Raw genomic sequence first — 25,144 nt, forward strand, 5'->3', positions numbered from 1 at the left:
CATTGGGAAGCACTAGCAGGAGATGAGGGCCGAAAGAAGAGTGAGGTTAGAGGATCTACTTCCTCAGTTCCCTCCCTACAGGATTGCTGCCCAGTGACCACCTTCCCTTGTCTGAGGGTCTGGCAGCCCCTGTCAATCTCAGGATTCCAGTGCTCTTTCCTCTAGCCTCTCAGACCTTGGTTAGTATGAGCTGACTTGGCCCCTAGCCCCAGAGAATTTCACCATCCCTTCTGGTTTTCCCACTTCCTACTAACACCTTTGTAAATAGTACTTTTATTAAATTCTCCTCAAATTATCCAGTTAAAGCACATAATCTATTTCTTGCTGGACTATGGTTGATACAAGGTAATTTACAACAAAGTTCAGGAAACACTGACCCAAGGAAAATTCACCTATATTTCTCAAAGATCTTGCTGATTCCCAAAACCTTCCAGATATTGAGAGAAGGCGATGGTAAGGAATGGTGAATGGTGCCATCTTTCTCCCAGCCCTCCTTCCCCTCTCCTGCTCTAAGCACTTCTCTTCAATTGCTATTTTAATACAGAGAATTCAGCACCTATTGTTTTCTCCATTCTATAGAAAATGACATTTCTATACATCACAGAATTCAATTCCAATAAAACAACGAAATCATTCAGATATTCAATAGTGTTTTATTTATTTTTTTTAAAAACGTGTTTCCTGTGAATGTTTCCATTGAATCCTAGACACAGATGGTCAAGGATATAGGGTAATTGCAGTTAATATGCAGTTAAATAGGAACAGAAAAGCTGAAGTGGTATTTTTGTAAGGCTATTCAAATTGGTAAGAGACAAAGCTCTGTTAGATGAGTTATCTCTCCGTTCAAAGGTGGCTCATTATGGGGGAAATAACCATGAATTTTGCCTTCCTTCTAGTAGTAATGGCATATAATAAGTTGAACATAGCTCCCCAACCTCTGAAGTCCAGAGAGATGCATCTTGCCCAGGCTTCTACTATACACACGTTAGTTTTAGCTCACGAGAAACAGTCATACTTGCTCGTAAATTCACTGGCTCTGGTAAGCAGACAGTCTGTTTGCTGCAAAAGAAAAGCAACAAGAAGATATGGGCTCAGGGCAGGTTTCTGATTGCTCAGGAAAGAGGGCTAGGAGTTGTGTGTTCTTATGTTTCCATGATGTCAGATAAAAGTAGTCTACAACTGTCTATTATAGGAGTGTACTACTCCTATCCTCCAAGTGCCCAGGGGTGGTAAGACTAATATAAAGTCATGCTAGAGGCACAGGTGGATTCACACCTGTGAATGTGACCAGTGGAGACTAAGGAGGAGGAACTATTCAATGAGAAATCTTTGTTTCAATAAATCATATGTAGAAACTAAATAAGACATACATAAAACAGATTTTATATGTATATATAAAATTATTCAGCTGTATATCAGATAAAATTAAGTTTCTTATATTGAAGTGGGAATGGAAAATTGAAGTCTACCCTCTATGGCTTTCAAACACCTCCAACCCAAGATGGAACCAGAGGAAATTCAAGAAAACTCTAGGCCTTTGTCATCTCTGCATTGAAGAAGCTAATTTCTGTGATGAGACTGTACCTCAATAAATGTCACATCTAAGGTCAGGATTGGTCCTTGTGGGTATGTCTGGGGCAGGGGTGGATCCTGGGCTTACTTGTCATTGACTGGCAAAGGAGCAGTGCAGAACTTCCCGGCAATTGTAGTCCGGTCTTTTTTCCAAACTAGATGGGAAGAATGAAACTTGAATTTCACTTGGTTTATCTGGCACTGGGCATTGGTGTGAGCTATGATTCCTTTCCCCTGGAGTTTCTGTCTAGGTCTGCAAGGGAAAGGGAAATTAAGTTATTGAAGCACTTTTGGCCTTTGCTTCCCCTTGGCTCCTATGGGGCTCTGCTGGTAACATTGTTTAGCTGTCATGCACAAAAGAGCTCCTTGAAGGTGGGGACTGCAATCCTTTGTATCACACTAACCAGCCCCTTTGCACATATTCTCACAGCTTGGAACATGGCTCAGAAAATAGTTGTTGATTTTTAAAAATATTTTTTAATGTTTATTTATATATTTAGAGAGAATGAGAGAGAGAGAGTGAGCATGAGCTGAGGAGGGGCAGAGAGAGGGAGATAAAGAATTCCAAGCTGGCTCCACACTGTCCTTGCAGAGCCTAATGCGGATCTCGAACTCATGAACCATGAAAGCATGACCTGAGCTGAAATCAAGAGCCAGAGACTTAACCGACTGAGCCACCCACATGCCCCTTGTTTTTTTCTAGGAAGATTCTGTACAACTTTAAAAGCTGTTCCTTTTTTTTTTTTTTTTTTTTTAATTTTAGAAGTGTTTTGAAATACTTCAGAGGAAAAAATAAGGTTTTTCCCTTTAAGAAGCTGCATGGATGGAGGAGCTTGCAAACTAGCAGGATATGAAGGACGCTATGAGTAAGTTACCGAAAGGCCTGGTTTGGGTAAATTTTCTAATTAGAAGGAAATCTTGGGATTTCTCAAAACTATAGAAAGTAGAGAAAGACCACACACACACGCACACACACACACACACACACACACACACACACCCCTTTTTCAATTTCTATTCTGCAAGAGAGAAAAAAACAAACAAGGAACTGAAGATAACCATGTTCTGATAGTCTTCAAAAGAGTATAATGCGAATCGTTTTTAGGAGAAGGAAGAATCTGTGGATGTCCATGCAATCACTCAGGGAGCTTTTAAAAGTGTAGTGTAGTGGTTGAGGCTATGCCCAGAGATTCTGCTGCAATTGGCCTGGGGCAGGGCTTGGGGGGCCAGTGGTATTTCATTCTCTCCAGGTGATTCTAATGAGTGGCCATATGTGTGTCATTGTCATGACTCCTGCCAATGTCGGTTCATCTACCCTTGCACCCGAGAGGCAATGAAAACATCTTGTGGAAGTAATGTGACCTTGAACTGATCTAGTGAAAATTATTCAGCTATAATCTGCAAGACTCACATGGGCATCTGAAAATCTGTGTTGGGGTCCTGACTGCCTGCGGGACTTCTCTCTTTGGCCCATGTGAGCTGGAGCCCTGGCTGGTGGTAGGGTGTTTGGGAATCCAGAAATGAGCTCCTCTCAGTGGAAACTTGTCTTCCCTGGTAGTGCAATTAACCTCTAACACTGCAGCCTGAGAAATATTTCCAAACTCCAATCTGGTCACTCTGCTGCTTAAAATTCCTGGTGGCTCCCCAAACTGCTCTCAGGATAAAAATAAGATTCCCAACCTGTCCTTCAATGCCTGGCAGAGTCTGGCCCTCAGCTGCCACCCCTGTTCCCCCAGCCTCCTTCCCCAATGCCTCACCCCCTGCTCTTGGCTCTCTGCGCCACATTCTCACTAACTCCTAGCCTGGGTAACTCCTGCAAATCACTACTCAAACGTTAATCCAAACTTTCCCCAAACATCACCTTCTCACACTTGGTCAGGCTCTGTCTTCTTCTTCTTTTTTTAAATGTTTTATTTATTTTTGAGAGAGAGAGAGAGAGAGAGAAAGCGCAAGAGCATGAGTAGGGGAGGGTCAGAGAGAGAGGGAGACACAGTCTGAAGCAGGCTCCAGGCTCTGAGCTGTCAGCACAGAGCCCGACGCGGGGCTAGAACCCATAAACCATGAGATCATGACCTGAGCCGAAGTCGGACACTTAACCGACTGAGCCACCCAGGAGCTCCGGTCAAGCTCTGTCTTATTTGTCCTCATGGCATCTGCCACTGTGGACAATTGTACATTTCTGTGCATACGCACTGGTCGTTTCCGTGTTTGTGCTTCATGTGCTCCCCTCCACCCACACTTCTCAGGCTCCCCTGCCAACAGGTTCCAGCGAGGTCTAACTCGAAGGAGGCACGCACAGTGGGGAGACTGCCTTGGGCTGTGATTCCAGAGGGGCTATAGTTCCTGCCTGCTTCCAGCTCCCACCAAACAGCCCCTTCTGTGGATCCTGCTGGCATTCTAGGAACACTGCCGGGCTTAGTGCCTCCAGCCCCACAGGTGAAGTGGCCCCTGTTGCTGATCTCTGCAGTGCCTCATGCTCCTTTTGGGTTTTCAGCTCTCCCGACACATTTGTAATTAGTCCCTGGGTTGAAGTCCTTCTGCTGGACTCCCAGCTTGGACTCTGGTTTCTGGGCTGGACCCTGATTGAGACAGTGACCTCTCTGATTAGACTGGCCCCTGCTGGCTTGTGAGTAGCTAACCAATTGCTTTTTTTTTTTTTTAATGTTTATTTATTTATTTTGAGAAAGAGTATGCATATGAGCATGAGCAGGGGAGGGACAGAGAGAGAGAGGGAGGGAGAGAATCTCAAGCAGGCTCCGCTTTGTCAGCACAGAGCCCGATACAAGACTCAGTCCCACGAACCAGTGAGATCATGACCTGAAACAAAATCAAGACCAGGAATCTTAACCAACTGACCCACCCAGGCACCTCTAACCAATTGCTTTTTAAAGAAACATGCACCACCGCTGCTGAGTTCCTGTCCCCTGCTAGGCTTGAGCCTTCCTATAGGTGAAGTTCTCTGTCTTCTCACCTCAAGTATGCTCCTGCCAGCTGCTAGGCCCAGGTGCAACCCTATAAGGGAGGAAATGCTCAGAGATTGGCACCACCTGGCATCAAGCCCTGCAGGCCTCACCTTGTACTCATTTGCTAACTGACCGTCCGACTTTGATTCAGTTCTACTACTTCACCTAGCAATGCCCCCACTCTTCAATAGTAGGTGCCTCCCAGTCTCCAGCCAGCCCTCCCATGGCAGTGGCTGAGGTCCACCTATTGGCTGACATCCCTGATACAGCTTCCCTGGACTCCTGACTACTGTTTCCTATCAGGGACCCAGTTACTATGTTCTCACCACTTTTTGAGACATCCCATGACTGCTGTCTGCCTGCCTTACCTGCTATTGTCTGAATACACTATCCTTGGAGCCAATACTGATCCTGAACCTGGGACAGTTGCCCAGCATGTGTCTGTGGGTGAATCTGTAGTAGGTGCTGCCCTCACCCCCACACCCAGCCCTGTGGGCTCGGGCCACCCATCAGTGATTGCACAGGGCCTCTCATGGGAGACGTGTGTGTGTGTGTGTGTGTCTGTGTGTGTGTGTGTCTGTGTATGTGTGTGTAACGCAAGACACTTACGTACATGGTGATCTCAACTGAAGAAGTAACATTGCCACTAAGGAAGGTGATGGAGATGCAGGTATCCTTGTTTCTTGGCTCCTGCAAGTAAAACTCCACGAGGCTGTGATGCACTGGGAAACCAAAGCAGAGCAGATGCCTGGGCCAGAGGTCCGTGGATGCAACATGCAAAAAGCCCCAGAGAGCAGCCATGTAGGGCTCTGAGATCTACTTCTTAGCAGCCATGTGACTAGCAGCAGGTTACCTGTCATCCAAGATCCTTAGCTTCTTCATAAATTAGGGATAATAAAAATGGGTCTGAATGAGAGTTAAACGAGTTGATACAAAAAAGTCCTTAGACAGTGACTGTGCCTAGGAAGCATTCAATACATGTTAGTTTTGATTATTTCTTGTAATGCTAGAATATCCCACTCCTCCCTGCTTGATAACACTATCTCAGTGGTGTGATTTTGAAAGAACTGAAAAGGATCTCTCTTAAATAATGAACTCATAAAATGTAACAATATCCGCCGCTCTCCCATATGCACAGTGTCAGGGGCCCACTTGTGTGTAGGAGATGACTATTTCCCTCTCTGCGGCAGCCAGGTGCCTGTATGGCATCTCCATTCTCCCAGGCAGCATCGATCCTGGGGCTCTCAAACTTGTGCCATTGACATAAACTAGATGAGGAGCCTACCTCACAGTGATGCCCCTGCTGTCTCTCTGGCAAAAGAAGTTAAGAAGAATTACAGCTTCTCTAACCTCCTACCCTTTCCTTATTCAGGGGGAGGCCCATCTGGTGGCATTTTGCAGTATCTTTGGTCTTGGGGCATTTTCACAGACTTCTTTGGTGATCGGGACATAGCTGAACGGGCAATCCTTCACCTCTGCCCTACTTGTACTTTTTCATTTGTCATGTTTTACAGGCGAATATTGAGGGGACATCAAGTGGATTTAGGTAAACTCAGCATGAAGCTGGAGGAGTTCTATGATCCATCTGAGCTCATGGACTTGGTAACAAGACTCACTGACAGGTGCTAAGGTGCCAAGAGCCCATGTGGAAGAAAAGAGAGCACCGTATGCTTCCCCTGAACAGAGGAACACATCCAATGCCATGCCCCTTTTGTCTCTTTCTCAGTTGTTTGCTAGAGGATGCAGACTGTTAGGGTGATGGGCAAGGGCTAAATTGGAGTGGATAACTGAAATCTGGAAAAAAAAAACTCAATTACATAAGCTTTAGGAATTGAATTCTCTGGGCTGAGTTTTACATATTATATCACTTCTTTGCTAGCAATCCTCACCCATTAAGGAAGTTTCCTAAAGTTTGGCTCCTCTCTTTATATTATCTGGAAGCCCCAGGAGGGCCAGGTCTACTGACACTGGATGGGTGGGAACTGGTAGTGGAATCTGATCTCCAGAGCAGGAGTCAGACATGGGAAGCAGTACACAGAGCCCTGGATGGTTGGTCAGGAGACTGGGATCCAAGGCCCGGCCCTGCTGCTTACTTGCTGTTTCCTTTCTCTAAGTCACCGAACCTCTCTGTGTCTTGGTTCCTTCATCTATAAACAATAACCCTCGACATCACCTCACAGAACATGTCAAGGATTAAATGAGGTAATGGGGAGAAAGCACTTTGTGTGAAACACTGTTCTGCAAGGGAAAAGTAATCTTGTTAGAAAAAATATTTGAAAAAGATTCTCTGCCCTGCTGGTACATGTCTGGCAGGGGGCTGGGGTGACCACTGTCCTGTTGAATACTGCTGAGGCCCAGGCAGGCCAAGAGAGCTGGGCAATGGGCACCCAGTGCATGGGGTCTGGGAGTGGATGAGAGCTGGGATCTGTAGGCCATTGGTACTACTTGAACTACCAAGTGGAGGGCCCATCCATCCAGGTAGAGGAGGGTCCCAGCTTCAATGCTCAGAACAAAAGGCTCAGAATTGCAAGGCATGGCACATGGAGGCAAGCAGGTACTCAACGCTGGCTTATTTCTTTCTGTAGCTCTATGAGGTTTTGAACAGACAGGGCCATGCTTCTGGGGCATGGAGGGGCAGTCTCACAACAAATACGAAACAGTCAGAAAAATCAGAGCTATGTGAGTCTGCCTCAGCAGGGACCTTAAAATTCTTCTAACCTCAAGTGTGCCCCAGGCTCCCTGCCATGTATGTTCCTGGCTGTGCAGACAGGAAGGAGCCAGTTCAGGTTGCTGTGAAGCTGTCCCAGAACTGGAAGTAAAACTGGACATCTGGTCCCGGCATCGCTGCCTCCACCCTGGACAGAGCATCCTCCCCCAGGTTGACTTCTGGAGGGGGCAGTGAGGACAGATGAGGAACCAAGAAATATTGCTCTAAAGAGCAGATTCTCAGAAGTAGAGGCAAAGAAGTGTGGAGGCAGTGTGGAGGCAGGTGGTGACATGGAAAAAATATAGATTTTGGAGTCAGAAGACCTGGAGTTGAATTCTGCCTTTTACTCGCTACTGTGTGGCCTTGGGCACAAGGCTTAGATTCTCAGAACCTCCCCATTCTCACAACTAACTAGAGTGGGGTCAAATGAGCAGGTATATGTGAGAAGCCCACAGGTGACTCTTGTAAACCACTTGTTCCTAAGAAGTAGCCATGAATTCTCTCTAGCATGATAAACACCCGCATCTAGTCTCCCCCAGTTCTCTGAATGATAAAGGGAAGGGAATTATTACCTATCAAGTTCCACTCACTGTGCTAGCAACTTCCTGTATATTATTTTTATTTTACCCCCACAGTTGATTCTTTAAAGTAGATACTGTTATCGTTCCCATTTTCTACATAAGGAAGGAGAGGTTCAGCAAGGTTAGTAACTTGCTTCTGATCACACATCTGGTAGGTGGAGAAGCTGAGATTCAAATCCAAGTCTGTATGACCACAATCTGAACTTTGGGCTCCCCATCACATGACAACAGGAGTTCTGGTCCAAGGAAGGAATGGTCATAAAGATCCCTCCACTAACCAGACACAAGCTGATCAAAATATCAGTTAGAATTAGTTTGGATGTACAATTTATCATCCTAACCAGCATACTTTTGTCCTGTACACACAATAAGCCAGACAAGATCCCAGGATAACAAGCGTTAAAAAAGGAAGTATAGTCACTCAACTTAAGATGCAAATAGCATAGGAAAAGATGATGCTTCAACCTGTAATATTTCATAGAATCTAAGACACATTTTTCTCACACAAATTAACATCTTGTATTGGCATTTTAGCTTCGATGAAGCATGAAACACGCATGAAGTGGTTAGAAGCAACAGTGAAGAGTTGGAGTATGTATGTGTAGGGGAAGTAGAGTATAGAGCAAGGTTCGACATCCCTTAGAGACCTTGACCTAAGAGGGCTGCCAGGGTAGGAAACACATAAGATGGGAGGGGGGGAAGCATGCAGGAAGGAGGAAGCCAGAGGGTACTCCCAAATACCACACTACAGAGAACTCACACTGGAGTGAGGTGGGGAAGAACTAGGATAAGTATATAGACAGCAAGATGCCCTTAAGTCCTCCTCTTCAGTAGAGCAATGGGTTGGACTAGCTCTGAAATTCCCAGATCTGAGACCAGTAGCTGCTGCCTCTCACCCCTCCTATGACATCTTTGCCCCTGTCCTCCACCTCCCACTTGGACTACTGTGCCACGCTAGACACAGCCCAAGCCAGAGCCCTGGACTCTGCAGAACAGCACACTAGCATACCTGAGCTACACCCCCCACCCAACCCCCAACTTCCCACTCACCACAGTATGGAGCCATGGAAGTGGTCCGGAGGTACACTTTCACTTCCTTGGGAAGCGGCTGTATCTTGACACCACTTTGTTCCATCAGGCCTGGAAGTAGGGAGGCAAAGACAAACACTGCAAATACCTGAGGAGGCCTTTTCAGTGTCCCATGGCACCCAACCACATATTGATTAATTCATACACCCATTCATTCTACAAACAACTACACTGCATGCTCATTATATGTCATGCCCTATGGTGAGTCCCAGGATACATGCAACTCAGTCCAGCCAAAGAAAAACACACAAATACACAGGAAGCACATTTTTCAGATCATCTGGCCTATTCTCAGGAGGTATGTATCAGAAATTTGAAATTGTATCTCCAGTTTGCAAAATAATCTATTAGAGCGTTGTTTTAATGGCATTTATATCCTGCACAGACAGAGCACAGGGAAGTGTTTGACCTGAAGAACAGTGGATGACAAGTTAGGGAAGGGCATACCAAGCAGAGAGTACAGTCTGGACAAGGGCACACAGGGTGAGGAAACATGAAACATGAACATCCCTGGGATGTTTGGTGCTACGGCAAGTGTAGTGAGAGCTGAGGCTGGGGAGATAGTGTGAGGTGGCTAGTCCATCACATTCGGGGGAAACTGTGGCATATGTGCAATGAGTAGGAAGTAATATTGATTAGCTTTATTGTGGGAAGGTACATCTATTTTAATATTTTGTCAGGCTGCAGTTCTGAGTAGCAGCTAGGAGGGGGAAGTGGGAGAATGAGGGTGGGGAAGGAACGATTTATACTCCCCAGAGTTCTTCCTGAAACCCTTCATCTTGGAGAACCCTAGGATGTTCTCAGCAATGACCTGCACAGGGTGAGTTGAGGCCAGATCCCTTCAGCCTTTCCTTAGGCCTTCTCCCCAGACTAGCCTGGGTCATTCAGCAATGTGCCCAAGCCAACCAGCAATCAGGCAGCCCTGCAGCTGGCACATGGCCAATATAACTTCACACCTCTAAAGTAGGCCATATATGCCACTCATGGGGATTCCTCACAGCCTTGATTTACAATCTGTCAGGAATTGGAGAATGGCTGGCCTAGCTAGAAAGAACTATGGCAAGCATCTGGTCTGGGAATGGGGGTAGCGGCTCTGAACTCTACCAATGTTTACAAAGTGTCCTTCGCCTGGACTTGCAGACAAGGGGCTATGTGTGAAGGGTATGTGCAGAGCAAGTATAGTATCAGGTAGCAGTATAGAGGGAGAAGGGTGGGGTGTGGAAGGCCAAATCCCATCTTCCATGTGGGAACAGGCCGAACATCTCATTGGTGAATTTCCTTACTCCTGTTGGATAAACTTACCACAGGAGCAGGACTTAAAGAGGTGATAACTAGCAAGGCTTGAAATTTCCCCAAATTGTCAAAGGAAGCCAAAGGGGTGGCATTTACCAATTCTTGGACAGGAAAGCAGAAAGGGGTTAAAACAATCCAGACATTGTCCAGCAAGAAAGGCCTTGTAGTTGGCACAGGGAAAGGCCATCAATGGACAGGAATTCTCCAGGGCACTGATGTAGAGGTACACAGCCCTCATGTGATCACAGATCAGGTAACTGTAGCCTGAACAAGGTAAAAACACAACCAAGATTTTAGTTTAAGACAAATGAAAATCCCTCCATGCTACTTACTATAACTCTATTGAATTTTATATTCCAGCAGGCTACAAATACATGGGATGTCTCCTGAGCCACATTTTTAAATGTTAATGGACATGGCTACTGTGTTCTTCCTTTTCCTTTTCCAGAGATACCTAAGCTTAATCTATCAAAACTACTGCTTAATTTGAGATCCATTCTTCCATGATCATGCAAACTTTCTTTCAAAAAATGGGAGCTTACAGATAGTTGGTGATCTTTACCCACTTCTCAGAATGAATATCTGTCTACACATTTTACCTTCTTCATCATCACCCACAAAACCAAATTTTTTACAACCTCCTGATACTCAATCCAGTGATGAGACAACCAATGGAGTCAGCTCTAGGGTTCTGAAGTCTTCAGATTCCCCCTTCACCTTGGGACACCCCACACTGGGACCAGTAACCATGTCTGAGCTGTGTGTCAACTTTCTTTTTTGCATGGCTGGCACACTCTCTATGGGCAGGCTCCTTCCAACTACAACAGGGAGCTGGGGAATACAAACTAAAGCCTTTTCAAATTATGTTTTATGAAGAAAAATGAAAAGTGGCCAAGTGAAATATCACAGAAATACTCAAAAGCCATTAAAACCAAACTATTCCATCTGGTAAAAAAAAAAAAAAAATGCTGGTAAATCTACAGATTGTGAAAAGAAACATGTTTTTGAATAATCAATGAATTTGGTAAATTAGATTAGTGGTTATTCAATAAAATTATAAATAGGATCTTTAAAATGTCAAAAATTTGGTAAAACAAGAAAAGACTAAAACCATAGTAATCAGAAATCGGGATAAAATTCCCATAAGAAATGCTAATAGGTTGGCTATGTTCATAAGAAGAAGGTAAGATTAAACAACCTTGATCCTTTTATCTTTAGACAAATTTAATATTATTTAAAATAATGCTAAGAAGAATGAATTAAAAAAGAACATTCCAGAAGAATATAGTTGACCCTTGAACTTAATTATTAATAGCCTACTGTTGGCCAGAAGAAGCCTTACTAATAACATGGAAAGTTGATTAGCACATATTTTGTATAAGTATTATACTATATTCTCACAGTAAAGTAAGCTAGAGAAAAGAAAATGTTGAGAAAAATCATAAGGAAGAGAAAATATATTTACAGTACTATACTGTATTTATAAAAAAATCTATGTATAAGTGGACATGTACAGTTTAAATTCATGTTGTTCAAGCATCAATTGTGTATTTAGAAAAGAAGTTGTATATTTTTTATTAAGTTTATTTTGAGAGAAAGAGAGGGCAGGGAAGGACACACAGAGAGAGAGAGAGAGAGAGAGAGAGAATTCCAAGCAGGCTCTGCACTGCCAGAGCAGAGCCCAACACAGGGCCTGAACTCATGAACTGTGAGATCATGACTCAAATCAAAAACAAGAGCCAAACGCTTGCCACCTGGGTGCCCAAGAAATGTATATTTATTGAATGTACTCAAGAAGATTAACTTAAAAACAATTTTGGGGAACTGTCAAATTTAGTAAGTAATCAGTGAATTGATCCTTGCAGCTAGCCAGCTTTGGGTGTGTCGTTCTCCTTCTGCCACAACTAGGCTCTGCAGAGAGGATGCAGCCAGTTTGGACCCCGCCATAAAGCACGGCCCAGGAAGAATAGGGTTTATTAGCTTGAGTGATGATGTATCACTGCAGGGCTTAAAAAGTGGGGAGGACAGGAGAAGTATGGTGTACACTTCTAATTTCAGGCACTCCTCCCCCAGAATTCCTGGGCTCCAAAGACATCCATTCAATAAGTGCTGAGAAAGACATTATGGGGAATAACAAAGGATAAGAGAAGGAAGATCCCCCTGTGGTCCACACTGGCTGACTCAACATGAAGACTGCTGGTGAATTCCAGCCTCTGGGGCAGAACCCCAACTCTGGTTTTCTAACCTGCATGAATGAAAGTGGGACAGCCAGGTTGGTCTTGGCCTCCATTGACGAAGTAGTCCACATGTCCAACAGGAATCCGAATACCTGCATCTGGAAGGAGGCAGAATCCCATTACTTCTGATTGCAAGGGCTTATTTTCCAGGCCCCACTGTAGGGTCTACTAGCAGCAGAGCCCGAGCTCTGCCTTTGGGAGCCCACCCACTCTGTGTGCTCCTTGGGTGCCCACCTCACTCCTAAGTGCTGTGACACTGAAGAACCTGCCTTCAGTTTTCTAAAGGTGTTTTTCTACACTGGAAGGAAGCAAAGAAGAATAAAGCCATGAGAAGATATTCATATTTGTCTAATAAATTGGAGAAAATTAACTCTTAACATAAGTTTTTATAAATCACTAAATGTAACAAGCTTGGTACATTTCCTTGTCAAACACTATTTATTTTGTTTTGAGCAAGAGTTCACATATGTGTGTGGGGCCACATTTCCACAGTCTCCTTCATATTTTTGTGCTTTTATGACTGAGCAGAAATAAGACCTGGCTAATGTGAAAGACTGTAGCCCTCATCTCATCATTGTGACCATATCTGACTCCTCAGATAGGGCCAGAGCCAGCTGCCAAAGACCCCAATTTTCCTCTTCATAACATCTTTCCCCTTCTCACATCTATTGCTACTGTAAGTGATTGGTTGTGTGTTATTAGTTTATTGGCATCTATCCAGGGGTTAAGCAATGACCTGGAAGTTATGCTTGCTTCCTCTCTTTTTCTTATTCCCTACACTTAGCTCATCACTTGTCTGATCAACTCTACCTTCCAAAATACATTTTAAATCTTTCTTTTTTCTGTTTTTTAAAGGGTTTTTTAAAAATGTTTATTTATTTTTGAGAGTGAGAGTGAGGGGTGGGGAGGGGGGACAGAAGATCCAATGCAGACTCTGAGCTGACAGCAGTGAGCCCAGTGTGGAGCTTGAACTCAAACTGTGAAATCACGACTTGAGCTGAAGTTGGATGTTTAGCCAACTGAGCCACCCAGGTGCCCCTTGAATCTTTCTACTTCTTTCTGTCTCTACTGCCCCACCTCTGCATAAGCCACCACCATCTCTTGGCCTCTACTGCAAACACCTTCTAATGAGCCTCCAGGCTCCCCTTAGTATCCCCTGAAGCCTATACTGTGGACATCAGCCACAGTAATCTTTACAGGAAATCCTAATCGCCTTCCTCTTCTCACTGCCTGTAGAATAAAATGTAAACTCTTCACCATGGTCAGCCTGGTCCTCCTCCCTCTTCTCTAGCCTCACTCCCTGCTCTATGATCACGTGATTTTCTTTCCTGTCCCCCACCCACGTCCAGGCTTTCGTTTTGGCTGTTCTCTCCACCTTGAATGTTCTCCCAGCTTTTCCCACAGCCGGCTCATTCTCATCCACAAAGTCTCACCTTAATTATCACTTCCTTGGACAGACTTTTCTCAATAATCCTTCCTGAAGTAACACCCCCCGCCCCAGTCACCCTCTGCCCAACTTCCTCCATCATCATACTCATAGTGTGTAATAATGTCTGTTTACTTGCCTGTAAGCTCTACAACTTACAGCAGGGACTTGGCCTTTTTTCTGCTATATACCTAATACCAGCATCGTAGCTGTTACGTGTGAGTACCTAATGTTTATTAAAGGAAGTAATGAATGAATTCCCTCTCAATTAGTCTGTGTTTCCATGTGGGCAGGGACCTTCTTCAACACCTTGTGTGTTGCATTCTCAGTGTAACTACATAGCTCAATGAAAATTGGTTAAACAAATGGAATAATTTTTTTTTCTGGTCACATTAGGAAGAGGCTCCAACTCTGAAAGAGACTGAGAGGCCTCCCTCTGGTAACTGGGGACCTAACAAGTCACCTATTTAGCAAATTTAGAAACAGAAGGAGTTGACCTAGATAATTAACATGATTAACCCAACAGCAAGGCAGAAGCCTGTGGTTTGCTTTCTTAATTGTGAGATGACAAAGTTGGGAAAGAGGATTGAATTATATGACTGCATGGGTCTCTTCCAGAATTATGAATCAATCTGCTAAAAAGAAGGCTTCTGAACAAAGAGAATGAGACATGGACACCTTGCTCTTAAACTGCAGACTCTTTTGGTGAGGGATAGGCATTTATTGCTCTCATACCCACAGTGCTGAGCACAAGGCCTGGCTAACTCCTGGGCATTATTTTAAAAATGTTTTATTTATTTCTGAGAGAGAGAGAGAGAGAGCGTGAGCAGGGGAGGGACAGAGAGAGAGGGAGACACAGAATCCGAAATAGGATCCAGGCTCTGAGCTGGCAGTCAGCACAGAGCCCGACGCGGGGCTCAAACCCACGAACTGTGAGATCATGACCCTAGCCGAAGTAGGACGCTTAACCGACTGAGCCACCCAGGTGACCCTCCTGGGCATTTTATATCAAGTAGAAATGAGGAGGAATACCCATCCTCTTTTCCAGCTAGCTCAATTTGGCCACAATGGATTCGAAGTTGGGGGTCTTTCCTTGTCTGTCACTATTGGAGGGGTTATTTCTCTTCCCTGGGGAGGAGGAAAGGCTGGCTCCTCCCAGGGGAGCAGGAAGTCCCAACAGGTCTCAGTATCTGCCCCAGAAGTGGAATGTCCCAATCCCATGGGGCCAGGCACATTCACCCTGAAAAAAAGCAGTATGACTTTCCCCTATGGCAGCCAGGCAGCAATGTCCTCCCCAACACAGCTTTGTCACAAGGGTTAGTGTTAATCAGAGATCAAGATGATGCTGGTAAACTCCTCACTGCAACAGAAGCTCATAAGAGAGGGAATCTGCCCAGAGCTACACAGGTAGATGCCAGCTTCCTAGCCCTTGCCATGCTCATCCCCCACCATCCCAGGAGGGTCACCTCTACTCACTGTCAGTGTCTGTATGGAAGGCCTCCACAAAGAGGGCATCTCCAGGGTCCAGGCGCTCCTCAAGGCTGGCTCTGGTGTACTCTGGTCCAGCGGGGTCCAGGCCTACTAGGACAGACTGATGTCAGGGGCTCCTTTCATCTTAGCTGCAGGAACCTTCATGGACCCACCACACACCTCTCTGGGAAGCCCTTCCTGGTCAGATCCTAGAGTCCCCCAGCAAGGATCCAAAGGCAAGAGACCAGCTCAGGACCACTGTATCCAGGAAAACACATGCTGTTGTCTTTAACTCTCAATGACCCAGCTTCTCTCGCTCTGAAATGAGCCCAATTGGTAAGGGCTAATGTGAGTAATATTAATCCTCATGTACTCATAACAATAGCTATAATTTTTTAAGCAGTTACTATGTGCAAGGCCTTGTGCTAGTCTTCATAATAACACAGTAAAGTAAAAATTACTATCCCCAGGTGTTAGTTTGGGTCTCTTTTCGTCTTCCTCCCCAGGGCAGATCCTGAGACAAAGATCTAAAGCACAAGTAGCTTTTTGGGAATAGATCACAGAAAACATAGTGAAGGAATGGAAAAAAAAATCAGAGCATGGAAAAAAAAGTATTCAATGTATTATCACTTTGGTCAACTTGGTCTCATTCCACTGGGACCCTTCTGAGAGGCTCCGTAGAACATGACTCAGAATTGTCCCACAGAAGAGCCAGAAAGCAGAGGTATTTACCACACAACTTTAGTCCCTCAATGTTTGAGGGTAGCTTCTAAAGCATAAAGTCCCCAGTGTTTTGCAAGTATTTAGCATAATTGTCTAATGGTGATTTCCACAGTGGGCCAAGAATGTATGAGCTATTACAACTAATTTTGTAGAAGTAGTAACTGAGGCTCAGAAAGAAATACATGGCTTTTTATACTGACATTAGAGATTACACAATGACAACACAATACTGTTTTATGTAAAGGGCCACAGTAAATAAATTTTAGTGGAAATAAATGAGTCAGTCCTAAGAACAAAGATCCTTCTGCTTGCCTCAGTAGAGGGATTTCCAGAGCATTCTCTCCTTATCTCCAAACTTGGGATGATGGGCAGAGAATAATGTTACCTGTGATCCGTCCTAACTGGCCTTCGTAGAAATATCCCACCACGCCCCCAACGTGGGCTCCCAGGCTAACACCAATGATGTGGATTGAGGACTTTGACACACCCAGCACCTAGAATGGGGCATTTACAAGTGAGTTGCATTTGGACCATGGCAGCCGAAGCCTCACAGTGTTACACTTTTCCCTGAAGCTTCAGAATCTGAGGACCCCGAGCATGATGTACCCACCACACATGATTTGGGGGAAAAAGGCAGAATTTCCATTCCATTCACCATGCACCCTCTTCCTAGAAACCTCACCTTGATGACTGCCTCACTTTCTCTTTGTTGCCCAATGTGTGTGAGTAATGGCCATGGCCATTACTCCCTATCTAACACGCAGTGGCACGTTTTACAGAGGAGGGACGAGAGGCTCAGAGAGGGCCAACTACTTGCCCAGAGTCAGCACTGTAAGTGATAAAGTTGAGATTAGAATCAAAGACTCACAAGCCAGTAGGTAGCTCTGCTTCTGCCCTAAAGCTCCTCCTCATATGTTGATTCTTTCTGTTTCTTTTCTCCCCCATAAGCAGCCAAAACTCCTCCCAAAGCTTTTGTGTACCTACCAGTAGTTTCTTGAGGAAACGGGAGATCTCTAGGCCCAGCTTAACCACATTCTGCACAGCTGAGAAGTAGATACCCGTTGAGCCATAAACCCAGTCCACAGCAATCACATTAGCATTTGCTGCCTGAAGAACGGCACTGATGAATTTATCAATCCAGGAAGGCTTTGTACCTAAAGCCCTAGACAAGGGGCCAAGAAAGGATGGGAAAATTATCTGCCAAGCCAATATCCATTGCAATGACATTCTCTATTAACAGAATAAACCCAGGGGGGACAAAAGATCAACATCAGTCAGGAAGATCTATGGGCAATAAATCCTATACTACTTTGGGCCTAGGGAGAACATAATCTAAAGTCACCAGGGCTTCTGCCTGCATATATGGAGCCTTTGTATAAATTATAAAAGGGTGCCTTTTGCTCTAGGTAGATGCAGCCTCATGCCTGGGCTCAGAACTCAAGTTGGGCTCCAGCCCCACCACCCCTCATTTAGGTACCTTTGGACAATGGATACCTCACAAACCATATGTACTGACACTGCTTGTGTTATGTATAGGAAAAAAAGAGATAGCTTTGTACCTTAGAGTTAAGATTTGCCATCTTAATTCTCATTCTATAATACATGCACTTCCCTTGGGATGCCTGGGTGGCTCAGTTGGTTAAGTGTCCAACTTCAGCTCAGGCCATGAACTCACAGTTCACGGGTTCAAGCCCCTCATCAGGCTCTGTGCTGACAGCTCAGAGCCTGGAGCCTGCTTCAGATTCTGTGTTTCCCTCTCTGCCTGCCTCTCCCCTGCTCTCACTCTGTCTCTCTCCTTCTTTCAAAAATACATAAACATTAAAAATATATTTTAAAAAACATATCCACTTCCCTTGCAGAATGTTTTTTATGTACTTGTTCTTTTGGTCATCCTTTCATTAATTCAGTGAGTCAGGAAGTATTCTAGGTGCTTTGTGAGAAATAAAGAAAAATAAGATACAGTTTCTATTCTTCTGGAACTTAGAGCATAATAGTGTTTTTCTAGGAAAAGGTAAATGATAGAAAACATCTCATAAAAATTTCCCAAGAGTTTGGAATCTGAAGCTTTCTCAGTGGCCACAGTAAGGGCATGCTCATGTAGGCAGAGGAGCACAACTGGGTGTGTGACATATAAAGTGGATTTCAGAGGACCTAGGAGCAGGCAGAGTGACAGCCACTGAGCTCTCCCGCTTTATTAGCTATCTCTGGGTTGGGGAAACACACACAGCCTTTGATAGTGGTTGAATAGAAGATTTGCTGGAGAAGAGACTTTGGCACAAGAGTGAGGAAGAATATACCAAAGGAGGTATAGGGTCAGGTTCTCAGGGTTCAGAGATTTGGGAAGCAGAGAGAACCCAGAGGCCATGAAATGGTGATCCTTTGTGCAGTGCCTTTGCATCCACCTCTTCATTGGACGCCCCCATCTCTAGTTGCTCTATACCACTACTATTTTCACTGCATTTTCTCCCTTTTTCTCCCACCAACCTTCTTCTGTTTTAGGCCTTGTCAGTGGGCTCTGGAGAGAAGATGCTGGAAGGAAGGATGGTGGTTGAATTGAGACTCAGTCACTACATATTATAAAATTTGGACGATAGGGCATCAAAGAAATCAAACCTGAGAAAGGTTAGCCTCAGGAGATGATGCAAGTAGCACCCATGGGTGGAAGTTTCTTAAGTCATGAAACCAGAGAAGAAATGAAGAAGAGGAAATAAAACCCTGGATAAAAACACCATGCTGTTACTCTGATTACACACATCCCTATGACCTCACTGGCTAAGATGAATCATATAACCCATGCTTCAGGAAGGAAAGGATCAACGGAGACCATTCCTACAACTTCCCTTTTATTCAGATGTGGAAACCAAGGCTTTGTGTGCTGGGGCCACACATCTAGGGTCATACATATTTACTGTTTAAGAGCATGTAGATAAGACTGAGCAGAGGAGAAATATACATGACCAAAAGGAATAAACAACATAATGCGTGTTCATATTGATATGAGAGACCTTCAAAGACAGCAGGAGGTGAGAGATAAAACATGTGACTTTCAGTTAGTCCATTTCTCTCCTCTTGCTCCCCACTAACTTCCTGTGGCCTAATGGTCACTCTCTAGTTCTTAATGGAGATGATTCTATTGGTTGATTACTCCCACCTGAATCCATGGATGATTAGTTTGGTTCCCAGAGAGGCATTAAACCCAGAGTTTTGGATGTCACTACTTTCCTGCACTAGCCGACCACAGCTAGGATCCAAAGGGGTGAAGAGGAGAAACTGGACTTTGAGACTGGTGCCTTGGAGAAGATTAGCATTCTGAAAGTCAGTGCACTTTGTCTGTGGGATAGGTGGTGCATCTCCTGAAGGAAAAAACAAAAAGAAAAACAAGACATATTAAGGGTGAGGTCATCTGTTCTTAGGAGGAAGACAACTGTTCTTGATACCAAGAGACAAACAGGTGCTTACCAGCATTTATAATAAATCAGCTAGTATAATATTTAGAATGGCTTATTAAAGACATCACTTCTGTAACCAAAATCTGTGAATAGTTTTCATATCTAAAGACACATAGTCAGAAAAAAGATATATTACTCACCTAGAGAGATTAAAGGCCATGGTGAAGTGGATATTGTCATGAGATAAACTGAGTTCCCTCAACCATAAATCCATTTGTTGAAGTCCTAACCCCAGGACCTTAGAATGTGACTGTATTTGGAGATAGAGTCTTTACATGAGATAAATAGAGGTATTTATGCTAAAATGAAGCCAATAGGGTGAGTCCTAATCCAGTATTGTTGGACACAGACACAGAGAAAAGACACATGTGCAGACACTTGGAGTAAATGGTCAACTGCAAGGCAAAATATAAGTCAAATAATGTCACACTTCTATGCAAAAGAGGGCCTTTCCCTCAGAATGAAATCTGAAGTCCTAACATCAGACTAAAGCCCCAAATGGTCTAAACAATGAGCTCTGGTAGAACTTTGCCTGTCTGACTATTGCCTGTCTAACTATTGCTTCCTCCATTCTGGCCACGTGTCTTCCCAGCTCTTCCTCACTCTACACAGGTCTAGACCACCTGAGGGTCTTTGCACCAACCATCCCTTCTGCCTGGAGTGTCTTTTTCAGAGACATCCACATGGCTAACACCCTCTTCTCTTTCAAGGCTTTGCTTGTCAAGTGTAACTACCTTGTTTAAATTGCCACCTGCCTGTGCTCCTCACCCCCGTTCTCTCATCCTGATCTACTCTAGCAATCATCACCTTCTAACCTCCTATGGAATTTACTAGTTTATTATTAAATTCATTGCTTACTGATTTCCCTACATTAGGATATGGTTTCAAAGAAGGCAGGAATTTTTATCCACTTTGTTCACTCTACCTCCCAGAATAGGGTATGACACACATAATAAACATGAAAAGCTACTTCTTTGAAAAGAATGATAAACTAGATGTACTTTTGATAAGACAGAGTAAGACAAAAAGAGGGAAGTCACAAGTAAATAATATAGAGAATAAAAAGAGGATATACAGTAGACTTTTTAAAAATGTTAAAGAGCATGTTTATACCCACCCAAAATTAAAATTACAGATATTTTCCTAGAAAACAGATAATTTCCTAGAAAATATAGCTTACTGAAACTTAGTCAAAAGAAAAAATAGAAAGTCAAGTGTAAACTGGTAGCATGAGGGAATTGAAACAGTAGTTTTCTATTTATTTGTCAAAAAAAACCTCTACCAGGCCAGAAGGTTTTACAGAAAAATTCTACTTCAATTCTACTTCAATTCCTATCACTGTTCCAGAGAACAAAAATGGGGAAAATCTAAATTCATTCTATAAAAATAACCAAGATATCCGAATTGGACAAGGACAGAAGGAGAAAGGAAAATGAAAGGCCAATTTCACTATTAAACACAGACATAAAGACCCTGGATAAATTATCAGCAAATCTAAGCCCATCAAAGATAATATGCACAAAAAAATACATCATGGCCAAGCAGGGTTTAATCCAAGATGTGAAAAGATGCTTAACATTAGAAGATATATTAACGTACTTCACATATGAAAAATTAAAGAGAAAAACCCATATGCTAATCTCAATAGATGGAGAAGAAAAAGCACTAATTTAATACCCAACACTTCTTAACTTAATAAAAATTTAATATTCAACACTTCTTAACCTAATAAAAAGAATTAACCAAGAGCCTATCCAATGACCATATTTATAGGTGAAACATTAGAATTAAAACTGGGAACAAATGAGAATGTCTGCTATCAGTGCTTCTATGAAATATTGTACTGAAAGTTCTAATCCAAGCCAGGGAAGCAAGAGAATAAAATGGAATCAAAGTTACAAAGTTTGAAAAGGAGGAGAGAAAATTGCCAATATTTGTAGATATATAGTAAAACTTTCAATCGTTCGAGAGTATGGAAGGTGGCACAGTGAATCATGCTCTGATATCCCCTCTCCTCAACCACCACTCCAACCAAAGACTAATCACAGATGAATATCAAAAGAGAAGAAAGACACAGACAATCTCAAATATAAAGATTATATCTCTGCGGACAAGAACAAGAACAGAATTGCAAGATGGTTCTGGGTTCCTGTTCTGGGAGAAGGCAGTGGCTGTGAGGATTCAACTCTGTGAAGTAAGTGGGGCGGGGGGGGGGGTGTCCAGTAGTGCTTGGTGTCAGGTGTGGAAGGTCAGCCTCAGGCCACCTGTGGTAGCCAGTGGTGAGAGGGGCTCCCCAACTCCATAAAGGAAGCTAAAAACAAAAGCAATACAACCAAAAAGTAGCTATTGACTTCTTACCTGGGCCTATAGCTTTATTTAGGGAGACAGATGGAAAGACAAGGCCTCGCTAAGAAGAGCTGAGACAAACCCCCTTGACTGGAGGAGAAAGTCTAAAGATGGGAAGGAGGTGAGGCGGTGGGGGAAAGAGGTAGAGGAGGCCATAAACAAAGTTCTCATTGAACACTGAAATAAACCTAATCTATTATTAGATCTATTAGAAATGAAGATAATAGTTATCTTTGGGGTGGTAGTGATTAAGAGGGGATATGTGGAATGGGTTTTAAGAACCTGGTAATGTCTTATTTCTTGATTTGGATGATGGTTACACAGGTGAGAGAATTCACTGGGAAAATTCATTAATCTGTGTATTAATAATCTGTGTACTTGTCTGTATATATGTGTACTTCAATAACGAGTTTACTTAAAAATAGAAAGCCTGTAAACAGAATGCCTAAATTTATACAGAAATTGAATGTTTACAAAGTTAGTCAATAAAGCCAATAAGTGGATCATAAATTTATTCCAAGTGAAATAAGTTTTTAAAAGCCTTTGACATAGACTTTTAAATAAATATGCTGAGAACTCACAAGGATAAAAATAAAGACAGTGCATATGAAATTATGAAATTGAAAACACAAATATATAATAAGATTTAAAGGAAAAACCTAGGTGAAAATTAGAAATGAAAAAGATAACCATTGAAATAAAAAAGGAATCAATACTGTAATGTTTAGGACAGAAGTCAAAGAAACTTTTAATATGAAAGTATAGTCAAAAAGTACAGACAATAGATGGAGAGGTTCAATTTTTATCTCATAGCTGCTCTCTAAAGGAAGCAAATAGGAGAACAAGCACTATTTTGAAAAGATAATTGTTAAGAATTTTCCGCAACTAAAAAAAGATATGATTTCTCCAATCAAAATTTGTATTCAGGGTAATGAGTGAGAAAAATAAATAAATCTCCACTAGGTGGGTTATAGTATATCACCAGAATATCAAAGAAAAAAGATACTTTTGAAAATTCCCAAATGCATTGGAAAACTTAGAACAAATGGATAATTTTCTAGAGAAATCCAATTTAGTGAAACTTACTTGAGAAGAAAGAGTAAGCCCAAATAAAACTAGCATCAAAGCATTAAGTTGGTAATCAAGAGTCTTTTCTAACTCTAAAGTACACTAGAGCTAGATAGTTTTATCTGAGAACTGCACTGCTTAAAATACAGTCTTTATCTTATATAAACTGTTTATAAAATAGACACTTACTTCATGAGGTTTTAATAATCTTAGTATTAACTAGACAAGGGTAATACAAGAAAAGAAAACAACAGGTAAATTTTCTATGGACATAGAATCAAAATAATATGTAAACATATACAAAAACAAAAATAAATTTTGGCAAAATAAAATTCAGTATTATATTTAAAAATGCACCATGATTAAAGGATTTTTCCCTGGTGATCTTAGCCTGATTGGGCTAGCCATTAGTGCTAAGAAGACAATATGAAAAATTGCCTTTATAGTATGATTGCTTAAACAAGACACCAGAAGCACAAATCATAATAAGAAATAAGAATTAAGACAACAACGTAATATTATTTTTTCTATCAGGTTGACAATATGAAAAATATTTGATACTGAGAAGTATTGCAAAGAAGTGGGGAACCAACCATGCACATATACTAATAAATAGTTATAATTTCTTTGCAGGCAATATTTTCCACATCTATCAGAAATTTTGGGTAGTGGATTAGCAAGGACATTCACCATTCTCAGTGACAAAATCTTGGTTAGTCTGGAAATTTTTAACTTAAAATAAAATATATCTTGGTACAGTGGATATTTATAGGGTGAATGCAAACGATATTTTGAAATTAATTCAATATTATTTTCTTATAGTCTTGTGCTGGGTAAAGAGGATTAATGCAGCTTTTAGGGAAACGAGTGCAAGAACTAGGGGACTTGAGAAAGTGTCCTGGTCGCCACCAATCCCTTTATGATTATAAGGTTTTTCCCTCCCTCTTCTAAATTCATCTCAAGAGAAATCTTTTAGGGGACCCTCCAAATGTTAGTACGGCATAAATAGATGGTTTAGGAAGTAGAACTACTGACTGAAAGAAATTCCACCCAAGGACCGAGTCCCTGAATTACCTGCACTTCCAATGCTGAGCCACAAAAGGAGTCCCCACGACCAGAAGCTTCTCTCCCCTAGGCCTGGGGACATTGCTGAACTGGAGGTCTCAGAGCTGGAGTGAAGCCGAACCCTAATGCCAAAAGAGATCACAGAAGCCTGCCTCTTGAAGTTTTGGATACCAAACACTCACTTGGGTCTCGCTGATCATTAACTGGCCTCATGACCTGTAGAAGAAAAATAAACTCTCCCTATTTGTCTAACCTCCACAGTTTTCTGGTTTCTTCTTCCCAATGAAAATAAATACACTTTTCGTTTTTTAGGCAGGGGACACTGAAACACATTGTCCTTCCTCTCTGAGCCAAACATCATCAGGAAATTATTTCCTGCCCCTCTCCCACTTCCTATTATAAAATGTTAGTAAAAATCCAGGCAGAAGTCTTTCATCTCTAGGTGATGACAAAACCGACAGAATTATAGTGGACATTGTTTGTCTCCCTAGGAAGACTCTGAGCGACTTGAGGGCAAAGACCTTCTCCTTTCATTATGAATCCCCAGGACCTAGAATAGAACTGGACCAATAATATGTGGTTAAAATATATTTAACAGAAAGAGTGGAAAAATAATGAATTTTGCCTCTGACAGTACTATCTTTTCAAAGACTCTAGGAGCTAGAAGTAAAGCCCATCCTCTTAAAAGAGATGTTCAGCTTCTTAAATTCACGAATAAAGAAACTGAATAATAGGCAAAGAAAGTGACCTATTGCAACCCTGTTCAACGTGGCTGCACTGGCCTGTAACTAGGGCGTTTCCAGTGCATCGCACGTCCTCTTCACCAAAAGGAGTGGCAGAAACCACAGAGAGCTAATTCTGGGCAGGTCAGGGGAAAGGGGAAGGCAAGGTACTTGCCCAACACTCCTTAAATTGTAGTGCCCTGCTTTGAGGAGGAACCTGCCAGCAGGGCACTACCACACTTTCTGGACAGTAGCTCTGTGAGGTATGTGCAGCTTTAGAGCATAGAGAGGCTAAGTAACTTGCACAATGTCATGTAGAATTGTGACAAACTAATCCCAGCGGCCATGCTCTGCACCTCTGCACCGGACAGTAACAGTCCCCAAGAAAGCCTTGGCGCTATGTCATCATGGCTGTGTCAGGTCTGCTCAAGAT

General features: G+C 42.8%; 1 protein-coding gene across 2 annotated transcripts; it reads right to left on the bottom strand.

Annotated features, from left to right (window-relative positions):
- Nucleotides 1-656: 656 nt before the first annotated feature.
- On the bottom strand, nucleotides 657-24,294 carry PLA1A (phospholipase A1 member A). Of its 2 annotated transcripts, XM_039248877.1 has the most exons (11): nucleotides 23,999-24,294; nucleotides 19,213-19,414; nucleotides 17,046-17,223; nucleotides 16,447-16,555; nucleotides 15,345-15,446; nucleotides 12,451-12,540; nucleotides 10,302-10,469; nucleotides 8,874-8,963; nucleotides 5,149-5,257; nucleotides 1,661-1,825; nucleotides 657-1,059 (listed from the first exon to the last, which is right to left on the bottom strand). In XM_039248877.1, the coding sequence occupies exons 1-11, from the start codon at nucleotides 24,069-24,071 to the stop codon at nucleotides 975-977; spliced, it is 1,371 nt and encodes a 456-aa protein (XP_039104808.1). In that variant the 5' UTR covers nucleotides 24,072-24,294; the 3' UTR covers nucleotides 657-974. The 2 variants fall into 2 exon arrangements, with proteins under 2 accessions (XP_039104808.1, XP_039104809.1); XM_039248878.1 differs by lacking the exon at nucleotides 657-1,059 and having other exon boundaries at nucleotides 1,736-1,825; nucleotides 5,145-5,257.
- Between the last annotated feature and the right edge of the window lie 850 nt (nucleotides 24,295-25,144).

The sequence above is a fragment of the Hyaena hyaena genome, unplaced genomic scaffold (genome assembly GCF_003009895.1).
Source record: "Hyaena hyaena isolate Hyena2069 unplaced genomic scaffold, ASM300989v1 scaffold_321, whole genome shotgun sequence".
Lineage (NCBI taxonomy): Eukaryota > Metazoa > Chordata > Mammalia > Carnivora > Hyaenidae > Hyaena > Hyaena hyaena.